Source organism: Acanthopagrus latus, chromosome 6 (assembly GCF_904848185.1).
Source record: "Acanthopagrus latus isolate v.2019 chromosome 6, fAcaLat1.1, whole genome shotgun sequence".
NCBI classification, from domain to species: Eukaryota; Metazoa; Chordata; class Actinopteri; order Spariformes; family Sparidae; genus Acanthopagrus; species Acanthopagrus latus.
This window is the reverse complement of record NC_051044.1, coordinates 15,628,655-15,642,944: the sequence shown is the minus strand read 5'-3', so window position 1 is coordinate 15,642,944 and position 14,290 is coordinate 15,628,655. Positions and strand designations below refer to the sequence as shown.

The following is a 14,290-nucleotide window of genomic DNA, read 5'->3' as shown; positions in this document are numbered from 1 at the left end:
TCTTTTTTTTTTTTCCCGACAGTAATCCGTCTCAGCGCGCGTCTTATCGGGCAGCGTGATGTGCTTTTGAGTCGGTGTTACACATCCTCGTCTGTCTGTCTATGTATGTGTGTGTGTGTGTGTGTCTATCTATGTGTGTGTGTGTGCGTCAGGCTATTACACAGCAGTGTTGATGATATGTGTTGTCAGCTGAGCCGAGAGAACAGCCTGCTGCGGTACAGGCTGTTCCCGGCCTGGCTCGGCACGGAACGGGTTACAGGTCAGGGTGTCTATTGGAACACAGTGTTCTCATCAGCGGCGGCGGCGGTACAGCTACAGTACAGCCGGAACATTGTGTTACTTTGTGGCTTCTTTCCAAGACCTGCCCCTTCATTTTACACTAAACGCCCTCCCACAACTACTCTCTCTCTCCCTCCCTCTCTGTCTCTCTCTCTGTCTCTCCCTCTCCTCTCCATGCCACTGTCATTTTCTGAAGTCCCGGGATCCATGTGGTTACTTCACCGGCACGTTTATCACCAGAGGGGGCTGCGAGGGATAAAGGAGGGGGAGGAGGAGGAGGAGAGGGGGGGACAAACAGCAACAGAATAAACAGGCGCTACGTAGTAACCCGCATGGGCAGAACATTTAGTACCCTGGACACGAGATGAGAGGGGCGGGCTCGAGTTTGGAGGAATAGACGCGGGCGCACGATCTGCAACACTCACCGGTCGCCTCTTCTTCTTCTTCTTCTTCTTCTTCATCATCATCATCATCTTCTTCTTCTTCTTCTCCGGCTTCTACCTCGCCGTCATCTGTTTCCTTTCTCCGGGAAGAAGAAGCGAGGGGTTGGAAAATAACAGGAGCGCGACGAAATGTGAGTATTTTAATTCATTGTCTTATTTATTTCTCCTGCAGCGGAGAGAGAGAGAGAGAGAGAGAGAGAGAGAGAGAGAGAGAGGGACTTTCATTCAGGAGTTCCCGGAGATGTAACGTGCCGGCTGTCGAGCGTTTTTATTATTATTATTATTATTATTATTATTATTATTATTATTATTATTATTATTATTATTATGCTCCCCTTCGAAAAAAAAAATAACAGCGACAAATAAAAAGGGGGACACGCGTCTCTAACTGTATTAGGTGATCATTATAAGATGTTCCAGGATGGATGGATTTGCCGCACGTGTATGGGGGCATCTGGGGTTACAGCTGTAACAGTGTGCTCTGGGGAAAAAAAAAAGAAAAAAGAAGGGCTGATAAGACTCCCTGTGAGTGTTTACTGGAAAAGTGTGTGTGTGTGTGTGTGTGCGTGTGTGTGGTGGTTGGCTGTGGTTTCTTCTTGGAGGTAGGTGAGGACAACAGTTTACATCCCAGGATCCCTCAAGGCTTAGGTGTATCTTCCCAAAGTACAGGTTGTCCCACCCCTGTCTCTGAGACAGAGGCAGCAATGACTGGTGCTCAGTCCCAAATGATTCTTACTCATTTAAGAGCATTACAGGTCAGATGGACGCCTCTGAGTGACTTCAAGTATGCTGGTGTCATCGCTTGTGTATTTAGATTGAGATGAGCTGGCTTGCTGACATGGACACGGGTTGAGACAAGAGTCCCAGAGATGAATGAGAGCGCCCCAGGGAAACGCATAGGAAGATACATAACTTCATGTCTATAGAAACACTTGCATGAGAGTGAAGGGTGGCACTGCCTTAAAAAAGAAGCAGTAAAATTCAGAAGCTCTCACAGTCGGTTTTACAATTTAAAGTACAAAGAATCTGTGCCACTCAAGCAGCAAAGTGATGCTCGTACTTTACAAGCTTCATTTTCAAACTCTTTGTCATATATGTGTGAGGTTTAAAAAGGAAAAAAAAAAGAAAAAAGCAGGACATGTCAGACAAAGCCCTGCTTCAGGACTTGAGCCTATGGCTCGGTCATGCACACCGTGCGCTCTCATGTTCATATATAAAGCAGCAGCAGCAGCAGCAGCAGCAGCAGCAGCAGAGTACGGATGTGAGACAGAATGTACAGATACACCGTGTGCGTCTGTGGATGTGGTCTTTGCTTCATTGTGTTCTGTTCCTGCATTCCTCCGCAGGGTATCTGAGTTTATGTACGTGAAGCTCACATGCCATTTAATCTGTGTCTGTAGTTCCCTGCTCAGAGTTTTTTCATAAAAAACAACATTTTTCCTAAAACAAAAGAACAAAGTGAAATGACAAAATTGAGGGAATTAATAACTTTTGATTATATGAACGTGCTGATGATCAAAACACGGTCACCACTAATTGAAATTTAAATCTCCTTCGTTCAAATTCATATTCAAATTCAAGGTATGGTCAATTTGAATAATTGAATCTGCCCATTTTTTATTTAAAAAATGAAGCAGGCTCGTACGTGAGGGGGATTGGTGAACACCATCAGGCTTTGCCAGCGGGGAACTGTGAATAGAAGGAACATTGTGTTCAGACACACACACACACGCATGCACACACACACACACGCCCGTGTGCGCGTTCAACAAGTTACATCTAAAATGCTATCCATGAAATTTAAAAGACACAGGTGCTGCTTCTGGAATAAAACAGACATTTTGTGTTCGACAAAAGGAAAACACGTGAAAAACGAACACTTGTGAATGACACCAAACTGAAGAGGCAGAATAAACGGTGCAGATATCAGAGAGACGCATCTTTATGGTTTTTCACCCTGTGGCTTGAGGCACACAGCTGGGCCTCTAACTGGTCCTAAGATCTTTCTCACACACAGAAAAATCAGAACTGAGATCTTGATCAATACCCAATTCAGCGAGCACACACTGCCAAGTTCTCTCTAGGGCCGAGCTCTGTTGCTTCATTTTTCGTACAGGATCTCTAAGAACTTAGTCACCATAGCAGGACATCTAAATATTTGCACATGCTCATCAACAGCAACTGAAGAACAGGACAACTGGTGGAAAAATTTAGAGCGCCAATGCAGGGAAAACCCAAAGTTTGTAGCAGTGAAGCTGTGGAAATATCAAGTGGCCGCAAGAGTCCCGTCTGATCAGCAAACTGCAAAACTTATCACTCATATTACTGTCTTGAGGATGTGCAGTCAATCTGAACTTGACATTACCAGACTGATGAGTTCAATCTAATTAATTGCCCAAACTTGTCCTAGTGATACATGACAGGGGAGCTCAGGTGATGGGTGATGGTTACAATAAGGTGTGATGTGATAAATACTCTCAGGCACAGAGTTCTGACTGGAACGTTTCCTCTTATCGTTATTTATATATTAACGCAGACGACACAAACACGCAACATGAGCCTCAATATAAACCTTTACTTTTCAGCAGCTAACAATTTGACAACTGACATCATTTTTCCTTGTGATATTTTAAAATGGCACGTATCTTGTTGTTAATTTGCACGCATACACCTCATTTTGTCTATGATTTCTGTTCCCACCTCACAACATTTTACAAGACGTACAACGTTTTCTATCCCAAACTGCCTTGATTCTTCTGATAGAGGGACAGTTTATGTGTTTCATAACATAATAAAATTAAAAGTTTTTAACAGGAGCATTCAACAGTGTTCTGAGTCTTGCGAGAACATGTATTCACTCTATTTTGTCATCGTAGATATAGAGCTGCAACATCTCCCAACTACTTTAATAATAAATTCATTGGCTTCAGTAATCTCTTTAGCTTCGTAAATGTGAATATGTTCTGGTTTCTTTCCTCCTCTTTGAGCGCAAACTGAATATGTCTGGTTTGTGGACAAAAAGCCTCGCCACCCCGGGCCAAAAGTCCTGCCATTAGTGACATCCCAAAGTCCCAGAACAGCTGTGAGCTGATGCTATTCAAGCAAGTGTTAACGTCTCAGCTGCCGCATGTGATGATAAGCGCCAAAAGTGTTTGCCAACATGCTTGACATAGCTAACTAACTTCTTCATTGTCTTCAAACAATGTCGACACAATTGTATGGGGCAGACTGAAAAAATGCGGCAATGTGCATTCATTGAGGTAGTCACTGCTGTGATGAGAGAGCAACACTTAGCAGTTATAACACCAACCATCTATCTATCTATCTATCTATCTATCTATCTATCTATCTATCTATCTATCTATCTATCTATCTATCTATCTATCTATCTATCTATCTATCTATCTATCTATCTATCTATCTGTATGTCTGTCTGTCTTTCTGTCAAAGTCAGGTGGAGTTTAACAGTCCACAAAACACTTATGGATGGTTTTAAAGCATTCAAAAGACTTGAAACGAACAAAAAACAAAATTTTGTTAAAAGGATGTTGTTTACACCTCCATGTAAAGCTGAAATCTTCACTGCAGCTGCTAGGCTAAAAGTGTGAGCGTGCCCCCCATCTCAAGTGGGCGCACGAGCTCGACCGCTTGTCGAGGATGTAAATAACATCTTTTGAAATCAGTTTTGGGTCTTGAGAACTTGAATACGCTAGACGAGCTGTACGGAGCCATTTTATGATGATTTGCAGTCCCCCTCTACTTAAGAGGTAGACGACTGAATTTTCCTTTTTGGTTGAATTTATCCTTTGAGGTTGTTGTAATCATTTGTTGTTATGTTAGGACAAGTAAAGGGAAAATCATTTGTCTGACTAGTTGTATTTAATTTATGTGAGAAAGCTAGTTTGTTGTTAAAGAAAAAAGTGCAAGAAAACATGTTTTATTGACAGGACACAGTGATATTGATATTGATATCAGTATGCTGTGTATGGGGTGAGTCCTGGTCATATCAAAATATGTGGATATGATGGCTGTGCAGGCGGTCAAACACTGTTGATATATTATATATGATGAAATCTTGTCAGTGTATCACCTATCCAGCTCAAGATTTTTACCTGCCTCATCACAAACGCTGACTGAGATTACATGTCTGTATTTGTGATGGCGCAGCTTTATCAGCACAGAGTCTGCTCGCACAGTCGAGCCCACACTGTTCATGTGCATAAGAGGAAGAAGACTGAAGCACTCGTTACAAAATCAACAGCGAAAAATCACTAAATGAGGTTGTGCCGTGCTGCACATTTAATTCTGGTGTCCGTAAGATGTGTCACTGTTATTTATAGATTGACAAAGAGCACAAAGGGCCATAAACTAATAGCAGGGAACGTAATGTACTTTGGTGAGCACAGCGTGTGTTTCAAAATAAAATGACCGAAGTAGGCAACATGGTGCTCCCTTTCACATATTTATAGTCGTGTTATTACTGTGGGGAATCAGACAAGGTGGGGTGCAGTTGAGCGGCATCACAACTGCAGTGCAAAGTAATGTTCCTCACACAGCTGGGATCGATGTTAATGTGGCTTTTGCAGTAAAACTAGAAAGATGTCTCCAGTACAGTACATGGAATTGGAACGTCTGTCCTTAAATAGCTGCAAGTTATATAATGTGGAAGGAAAAAAAAGTCAAGTTTTACTGGGTGGATTATGGAGATCGTGTATTGATATTCTTGTCAGGGATCAGAATTTTCCAGTCCGGCTCCACAAATTGGATTTATTTTCCGGTGGCTTTTTTCCTTGCTCCAAATTTGTCCCAAAGTGAAAAAGATGAGACACAAGCACATGTTATTTATGGTGCTCAGATTGCTAACACGTAGGCTTGTGTGTTCCTCGTTCCTCCAGTGTTACTGTGTGTGATGCCCACACTCAGAAATGACCACTGATCAGGATCTGCCAATGGATGGCCAGTCAGCCACAGCCGTGTTTGCTGCAAAGGGCATTGATGTAACACCTAACAAAGACCACGGAGTTATCAAGGTATTTATCATCGACACTTTCAATTTGAACTCTGATTTGAATAGGTAGGCACATTGAGGACTCATCGCTCCACCATGCACCACAGTTGTGATATTTGTCTGTTCTCTGTCGAAAAGGTTTCTCAGTTGAACTGGAAACTTGTCTTTACCACCTGCAGGTTGTGAAGCATGAGGGCCAAGATGGAGACCGGCCAATGATAGGGGACAGAGTGACTGTCCACTACACGGGAAAGTTGCTAAACGGAAAGAAGTTTGACTGCAGTCGAGATCGCAAAGAACCTTTTTGTTTCAATGTGGGCAAGGGTAGGTGACTTTATGTATTACTGTTAAAACTGGCCGGTGCCTTGACACTGACTAACATTTGGGTTATGGTCTTCAATGGCAAAAGGGTACAGTCGGCATTCATTCCCGCGTCAAATGACTCTGCAAAGGTCACAGGCTCAGTTATCGGCTCCAGCTTTAATTGATACCAATTTTTACACCAAAACTTGTCTGCTTGCAATGACAGTCACTGCACAAAGACAAGTTTGTCTTTCTGTATATTTTCCTTTGTGTGCCATAAGCGTGTATGAAAAACCCTAAACACTAAAAAGCATACTATAAATTAGACCTCATCAGACTATATCCAGAACACACTGAAACTTGTTTATAAAAAGTGTTTATAGATACCATACTGAATCAGGCACATTGTTTTCTCAGGAGCTGAGAGCGCACGTTGTGAAGGAGTGACACATCACGCTTCTCTTGTCATCTCCGTTAAGAGTTGCCCATGTTCAGTGCTGATCAGGCAGCTGACTCAGCTCGGACCACACGGAACGCTGGATACTGTTTATCACATCTTTAATTTCAGTTTCTCTGTGAAACTCAGCGCTGACTGTACAATGTTGAAGTGAACTTTTATGCTGAGTGTCCATCGTAGCCGTGATTCTGTATCGGCGCTGAGTTCGAAAGAGAGCCTGAAAGATGTAAGAAAGAGACGGCCTTCGTGCTGCTTTCCACTTTCTACATTCGTGATGTCAAATGTGACACACCAGAAATAAAAAACAGGCAAACTCGTCTACTATTAATAGGAAAGAAGTCCGTCGCCTATTTTTAGCGGGTGTACAACGGCGGGTGTAGAAGTTACAAACCATGCATTTAAAGCAACAGAATTATGCTTAATTGTTTATTTAAGATGAGCCATCCTCTTTCATGTCAGTCAGATATGAAGTTACAGTCAGGCGACGGTTAGTTCAACTGAAAAACACAGGGGAAAAAAAGCTAGCCTGGCTTTGTCCAACAACAACAAAACCCACTCACTTGCTCCCATAAATCTCCCTAATTAACACATTATATTTTCATATATAAAACGAAGTGTAAAAACAACAAGTCGTGGTTTTACAGGGCGATAATGTGGGTATGCGCAGGACCAGCTCTTGGCAGGGCGCAATAACTTCCTGGAGTATCTGCTTGTTGCTCAAAAACCAACAGACTTATAGGTATATAAGCTAACGGCTTTGAAAAACCACAGCTGGTCATTCTTACATCTTTGCTCGAAATAAATAGATGTAAGGTGTTGATTAATGAGCTCTGGAATAGCTGGTTGGCTGATTTCTTTAATCTTCGGATGGAGCAAGGCTTAGCCCTGTCTCTCTGTACCGTCTCCTCACTGTCTTCTCCTCTAACTGTAGAGAGGAGGTGTCCGATTATGATTGCATGGTCTTGGAGGCAGCTTAACATATCAGCAGCATCTCTTCTCATAGTGTTTTTATTTGCTTCATCTTCTGACAGGACAAGTCCTCAAGGCTTGGGATATTGGTGTGTTGTCCATGCAGAGAGGCGAGGTGTGCACATTACTCTGCAAACCAGAGTACGCTTATGGACCTGCTGGTAATCCCGACAAAATACCTCCAAGCACTCCAGTAGTGTTCGAGGTAAGTGTGCCGCGTCAGTGCTTCCTTTTTGTTCTTTGCATTAACTGCATCACACCAAGGCACCCTGATAATTTCGGAGCACGTGTCAGCCTCTGAAGACGGCGCTCATAAAATTAACTGGTTTGTCTATTTTAATCCTTCTCAGTATAACACTCAGCGGTTCAGATGTCTGTTTGGAGCTCAGTGGGGACACAGTTCAGGCTTTCTCTGTCCTCTATAATCAATGATAATTATAAGTCAGTTCTGGGAAGAGTCAAAAGTCATTGAGCTAAATGATCTGCCTCACAAGTCACCCCCTGTGGACACTTAAAAAGTCATCAGAAATATCTTTGAAATTGAAAATTTTCTGTCTGTGTTCCGCTCCCCCATATTGCCGCTAACAAGATGTCAGATGCAGATGTCACCAAGCATCATGTCATCAGGTGTTCGTAGTAATTTTACTCACGTGATGGCTCAGTGTGTGCCGACACACTCAGATTGTTGATAGTTGTTCGGGTAATGCTTAACTTCAACTCTCCCTGTTTTGGTGTTTAGCATTTGAATGTAACTAAGGACAAATACACAAGTATTGTCCTTAAAAGGACATTATGTAGAAATAGTGTATATGGTATATACATACATGTGAATAAATTCAGATTTGATTTCAGTTCTTTCATTGCCAGAAAATTACTTGCTGTAGATAGATTTAATAGCGGATACTTTCGACATTGACCTTTATTCAAGTATAGTATTTACAATTTATTTTATTTGTATGGCCGACTTTAACACGATGTCTTTACTTTTTCATTCGAATACGACTTTCGGTACTTTTTACAGCACTGGGGTTTATTAAAGTGGCAACAGACAACTTTTCCCGCTGGTCATTATTTCTCTGTCTTCTGTTTTACATCCCTGACTTATGTGTTCACTCCTACTTGTTTTTTGTTATGTATTCGTTTCTCCTCCCACACCTACACAGACTTAAGCTGAGCTGTAATTTTGTGTTCTGCTGTATATCTCTGTTTGTGCGGCACAATGACTAAATAGAATGTTTTCAATGAACAGATGGAGCTGCTCAGTTTTGAAGGGGAGATGCTTACGGACGACGGTGGCATCTTAAGGAGAATAAAGGTCAAAGGGGACGGTTACAGTAATCCCAACGATGGAGCAACAGTAGACGGTAAAACCCCTTTTTGTTTTTCTTCACAGATGTTTTTTTTATTAAGCAGCTACATCTGAGGTTAAACTGTGGCATGATTAATGTCCCACAGTGCACCTAGAGGGAAGCTGTGGTGGCAGATTATTTGACTGCAGGGACGTCAGCTTCATCGTTGGTGAAGGTGAAGATAAAGGCGTTCCTCTCGGCGTCGACCGAGCCATGGACAAGATGCAGAAGGGAGAGTGCTGCATACTCTACTTAAAGCCAAAGTAAGTTGCTGAAACTTCAAGCTGAAAATGTGATCTTTGTCACTTCTTTCCCTCTCTCAGTTCAATTACAGTGAGTCAGTATTTATGTGGGATTATCTCTGCTGTGGTCCTTCATTACGCCCGTGAAGACAAAATGCAATTAAAATCCCCAGGAACCTTTTATTTCATGGCATCAGATGCTGATTATATTCATTTTCTATTTTACAGTACAGGCTTCCTAAAGTGTTTGTCTGATACGGACTTTTGAAGACTGAGACTGTAATCAGAAAAATCCCCTATATTTACAAACGATCAGTATTTCAGCAGAAACAGCTTTATGGCCAAAGTACGTGTACAAATAGAGGGAATTTGACTCCAGTCTTAAGTTGCTCTGTGTCACACAGAGTTCTAAAAAACAATTTAGAGGATGATAGAAACAGACAAACAGCTAAAAACAAAGATGGCAAAGATGACCAGAGGTAGGTAGAAATAAAGATAGACGCACTATGTACGAACTAGAGTAACTATAGTTTAAGGTTTTCATTTCAATAACGTTTTTATTTTTAATTACGTTCAGTTTTAGTTTCCAGTTTGTGTTTGCTCATTCAGCTTTGTTTTAATTATTAGTTTTAGTTTGCTGGTAAATACTTTTGGGGTATTTGTCAGGGATGAGAGATTTAAGAAGTTCATAAAAGTTGTTAAAATTTACTTCACCTCACTTTGTCAATGCACATCACTCAAAGTCACGTCCCAGTCTGAGTGCCTCCTCACGCTTGTGTTGAGATGTTTGACAAAGACTAAAACCAAAGACATTTTCTGCATTTTTTTTTTTTTACATTATTTTCGTTTCTTAACTATGCAATGTTGTCTTTGTTTTTTTTTTTCTCTCAAGTCCTGTTTTTGATTTTAGTTCAGTTAACCAAAATGTTTTTCACACCTAGCTTTAGTTTATAGTTTACTCATTTGAATTTTATGAAATATAACATAGCTCCAACACAAAGCATGAAACGTGTACCACACAGAGTATGAAGCTTTTGGTAATTCTCAGTTTTTGTCCCTGGTGGGCTTTTACATCTACACAGCTTTCAGTGTTCAGTTATGGAAATACAATGAAATACACATATCACAGCACACATACCACAATACATCAATACAAAGTATAGTAGAATTAGCAAAAAATGTGCACAGATCTTATTTTCTTTTAGCCAGCACTTAACCTTTGTTCTAAATTACTTTATAGTTTTAGTTGACTCTAATAACATTGATCCATACAAGTAGGTGAAAAAATTGGCGTTTATATGAATATGTATAAGAAGCACCAATAACTAACAACATGCAATGTTTACAAGTCAGTAAATAAACAAAAACAAAAACTATTACCATAAACAAATAAACTTGAAATGGGTAATGTCATAGATTGCTGTATATTGTTTATGTACAGTATGTTCTTACACCAATATTGTTACTTGCTTCTATTTATAGTAAACAGTTCGTACTTATTGAGTCCTGCAGTCCTCAACAATCGAGTGAGTTCTCAGCAGTGGAAAACAATCACTGACAGCAGTCTGCTGCTAACAAAAGGCTAACAGTCACCTGATATAATGTGAATATGGTGCTGATATTGTTTCTGCAATGCACTATTGATTCATAGAGACAGAGGCGTGATGTGAATTATTTTGATCTTCAGGACGTGACTGAACTGTCAGTCATCCAAAAAACAAAAGAATGTTCAGATTATTATGACAGTTGCTAATTGTAAGCTGAATAATAAAAGAATTAAGAATTGTAATAATTTTTTCAATTAAAAAAGATCAAACATTTATGGTATCCAGCGTCCTAAACATGAGAATTTGCTACTTTTCTCTGTAATGGTAGATGTCAAGGTTTAAGCTTTTGGACTGTTGGTCGGTTGAAGATGCAATTTGAAGAAGAAACTTAAGATCCTGCGAAATTTAGATGAGCATTTTTCACAATTTTTGACATTTTACGAAGTTCATTACATTACATTTATTGCAAAAAACATTTTTCATATGCTCATTTGATTGTACACAAAGCAGATTCCTGTTCCTGCTTTTTTTTCACTCCAGTTTTCTCTTTTCATAAATAACACAAACAAACACATACGTACAACACTGCACACTGTACAGCCCAAAACACATCTTATCATTCCCCTAATTTTGAAATAAATAAATAAAGGAGGGATTACAAAAATAAGGAGGACACTGTGCTCCAAAAAACCACATCATATCATTGCCTTAACCCTGCCCACACCAACCCTCCCCATGATCCCCTCAGGCAAAAGCAATACAAAGTGCTGGTGTTAAGTGCCAGGAATTTATGACACACTAACAATCGAGAGTACATGCCAGCAAGCAATCAACTAAAACTGAAACAAATTTGAAGGGCAAAGACATGTAAACAAACAAACAAACAAACAAACAAACAAACAAACAAACAAACAAACAAACAAAAGGAAAGGAACCATCTTAAAATTAATAATGAATAAATTTCTCTTCTTAGGAATCTTTTCATTTCTGCTCATATGAGTCTGTTATCCGGTTAAGAGCTCGTAAAATGCACACTGTTTTGTATTAAAATCTGCAGGGAATGGATTGATAATAAATAGGTATGTATGTTTTACTTCCTCTCCCACAGTCCTCACTAATGTTCCCACAAGCCCTTTGTATGTTTTTCCTTTGTATCATTGCATTTTGAGCTCTGGAAGTTTCTGGAATATTGCTATAAAATAGAAAATGAAAAGTGTAACATCCAGGGATCTTTGTCTTTCTTTTTTTTTTTTTTTCACCAGTTTTGGGTTTTGAATTTTACAACAGTTGGTATTTCCCACACTGCAGTTTAAATGTCAAACGGCTTGAGTTGACAGTTAATACTGTCATTGTGCCCAGTTTGGCTGTTCGACACAGAGAAGTGGGTTGTTTCAGAATGAAGGTTCAACAGTTTGTTTATTGTTCTTCTCAGCAGCGTCATCACCAGGCTCATGCTCTGTTGTGTCCGTTCTTGCTTTCACAGGTACAGCTTCGGAAGCGAGGGTAAACCAGAGTACAAAATTGGACCAGACAAAGACATTGTATACGAAGTCACCCTTAAAGACTTTCAAAGGGTGAGCCCTGCTTTTTGATTTTTAAATCCAAAGAAATAATAAGTTCAGGAGTGTGGTTTGGGTTTGAACAAATTCAAACACACTTTTCATTTTTAATTTTAAAGGGGCACTATGTAACTTTTTGGACCTATACTCTTGACCTGTAGGGTGGGTAGTTGGCTCTATTTGATTTCACCCCACCTGAACTCAAAATACACACCTCTTTTTTACACTGAAATGTTAACAGTTGATTTTTGAGTTCATATAGCTACTACTCATGTAAGACTTGATCTCTAAACCCGTCACATAATCATTTGATCTGGGACGAACAACAGTGCCACCCAATGTCCCAGACCAGATTTTTGCTCCGATTAAAAGAATCAGGATTAAATTGGCCTTTAGCTCCTGTTCAGGTTATTCCCTCTATCAAGACCTCCGTCTCTATTTGTTTATAGGTGGGTAAAAAAGTTGCGTTGTACACCTTTAATAAGTCTTACACAGTTATGTTGATACTTTCTGAAACAGAAACAAAAACAGTGTTTACTCACTTTGTCTGACCTGACTGTGTTTCCACAAGGCTAAAGAATCCTGGGAAATGGACTTGAAGCAAAAGCTGGATTTGGCTGCTGGAGTTAAGCATAAAGGGAATCAATATTTTAAGGTACGTTCCCCATGCCGATCTTTTATCTTCACAAATTCACATTCCTATTCTGCATATTGTCATAAAATGGTATCATCTTTCCTATCATAGGCAGGGCGGCACCACCAGGCAGTCATCCAGTACCAGCGCATTGTCTCTTGGCTAGAAATGGAGTGTGGTTCTGGGATGGAGCAGCAGAAGAAGATACAGGACTTCATTTTGACGTCACACCTCAATTTAGCGCTGTGTTTCCTACGGTTAAAAGAGTACTCGCAAGTGGTGGAGAACTGCAACAAGGTGAGCTGAAGTCCAAATTAAAACACGTTTTCATTTTATGACAATGTCTCTTCGCTGCCAAATATTTTTTGGATACAGTCTTTGGTAATTACTATGTGTGTAATTGTGCGTGTGCATTAAGGTGATCGAGCTTGATGAGAGCAATGAGAAGGCTTTGTATCGCCGCGGGGAAGCTCGCCTCCTTCGCAACGAGTTCACCCTGGCCATGGCAGACTTTCAGCAAGTGCTTCAAGTCAACCCCTCGAATCGAGCAGCTCGTGCTCAGATTTCCATCTGCCAGAGCAAGATTAAGGAACATCATGAGCAGGACAAGAAGACCTATGCCAACATGTTCCAGAAATTTGCAGAACGGGATGCCAAGGTCTGTAAACTCACTGTTCTTGGCTAAGTGTAGACAAACAGTCAGCCTGACTCATTTGTGTTTTTCATTTCTTTTCTTTTCTTTTCTTTTCTTTTCTTTTCACTCTTTAAAATATCTTTTTCTTTTCTTTTCTTTTCTTTTCTTTTCTTTTCACTCTTTAAAATATCTTTTTCTTTTCTTTTCAATTTCATGTTTCAAGAAACAATTCTAGAAACTGTATAATTTGTTCTCACACTGGGCTCTCAACAAACACACGCCATGGAATCATTTTTAACATTTTTATGGCCAAAATATTTTTTTGCTGTTGTACATGTAGAATTTGAATAACAAAGAGCAGAAGGCTGCAGGACTTCACAGTTGTTGCATTTCAGCTCTATAAATTACACTGGCGACATTAGACTCCCATTCCACTCTACAAATTACCTCACTTGGTTGGGAGACTTCGTTATAATGTGATGGTCAGCCATTTTGTGCATCATGGTGAGAAATATTGATACAATTGATTGAGACCCATCCCAACAGTACCAGACAAATGGCCTGCAAAATGCTTTAATGCTGTTTGCAGGAGCTCTTTATTAAAAGATATAGATAATATTCATATGGGTAATTCATATTGGTCGAAAGGTTTTGGTAAGATTTTAATAGAAAATCGTCCTCATGTGCATTATTGTTTCACCTTCAGTCGTATGCTGCCCTCTAGTGTTCATTCAGCAATGGGTCCATTTCTCAGCTAATGGTTTGGATCCTCCTCTTTGTTAGAGCTTTGTTAAAAAATGATCTCAAAACAAAATTTAGCAAAGCAATTTTTTTCATATTAACACAACAATAAAAATGTGTATGTA

The 14,290-nt window shown here is 40.1% G+C and overlaps 1 protein-coding gene across 1 annotated transcript in view; it reads left to right on the top strand.

Annotated features, from left to right (window-relative positions):
- Window positions 1-449: 449 nt before the first annotated feature.
- Window positions 450-14,290, top strand: part of fkbp5 (FKBP prolyl isomerase 5) — a 16,952-nt gene continuing 3,111 nt past the window's right edge. Inside the window, exons 1-10 of the mRNA XM_037102286.1 lie at window positions 450-853; window positions 5,618-5,752; window positions 5,910-6,054; window positions 7,522-7,664; window positions 8,709-8,823; window positions 8,915-9,071; window positions 12,081-12,171; window positions 12,728-12,811; window positions 12,902-13,087; window positions 13,209-13,448. Of these exons, the coding sequence (XP_036958181.1) occupies window positions 5,648-5,752; window positions 5,910-6,054; window positions 7,522-7,664; window positions 8,709-8,823; window positions 8,915-9,071; window positions 12,081-12,171; window positions 12,728-12,811; window positions 12,902-13,087; window positions 13,209-13,448 (1,266 nt within the window). The 5' untranslated portion in view covers window positions 450-853; window positions 5,618-5,647. The remainder of the gene's footprint in view (window positions 854-5,617; window positions 5,753-5,909; window positions 6,055-7,521; window positions 7,665-8,708; window positions 8,824-8,914; window positions 9,072-12,080; window positions 12,172-12,727; window positions 12,812-12,901; window positions 13,088-13,208; window positions 13,449-14,290) is intronic.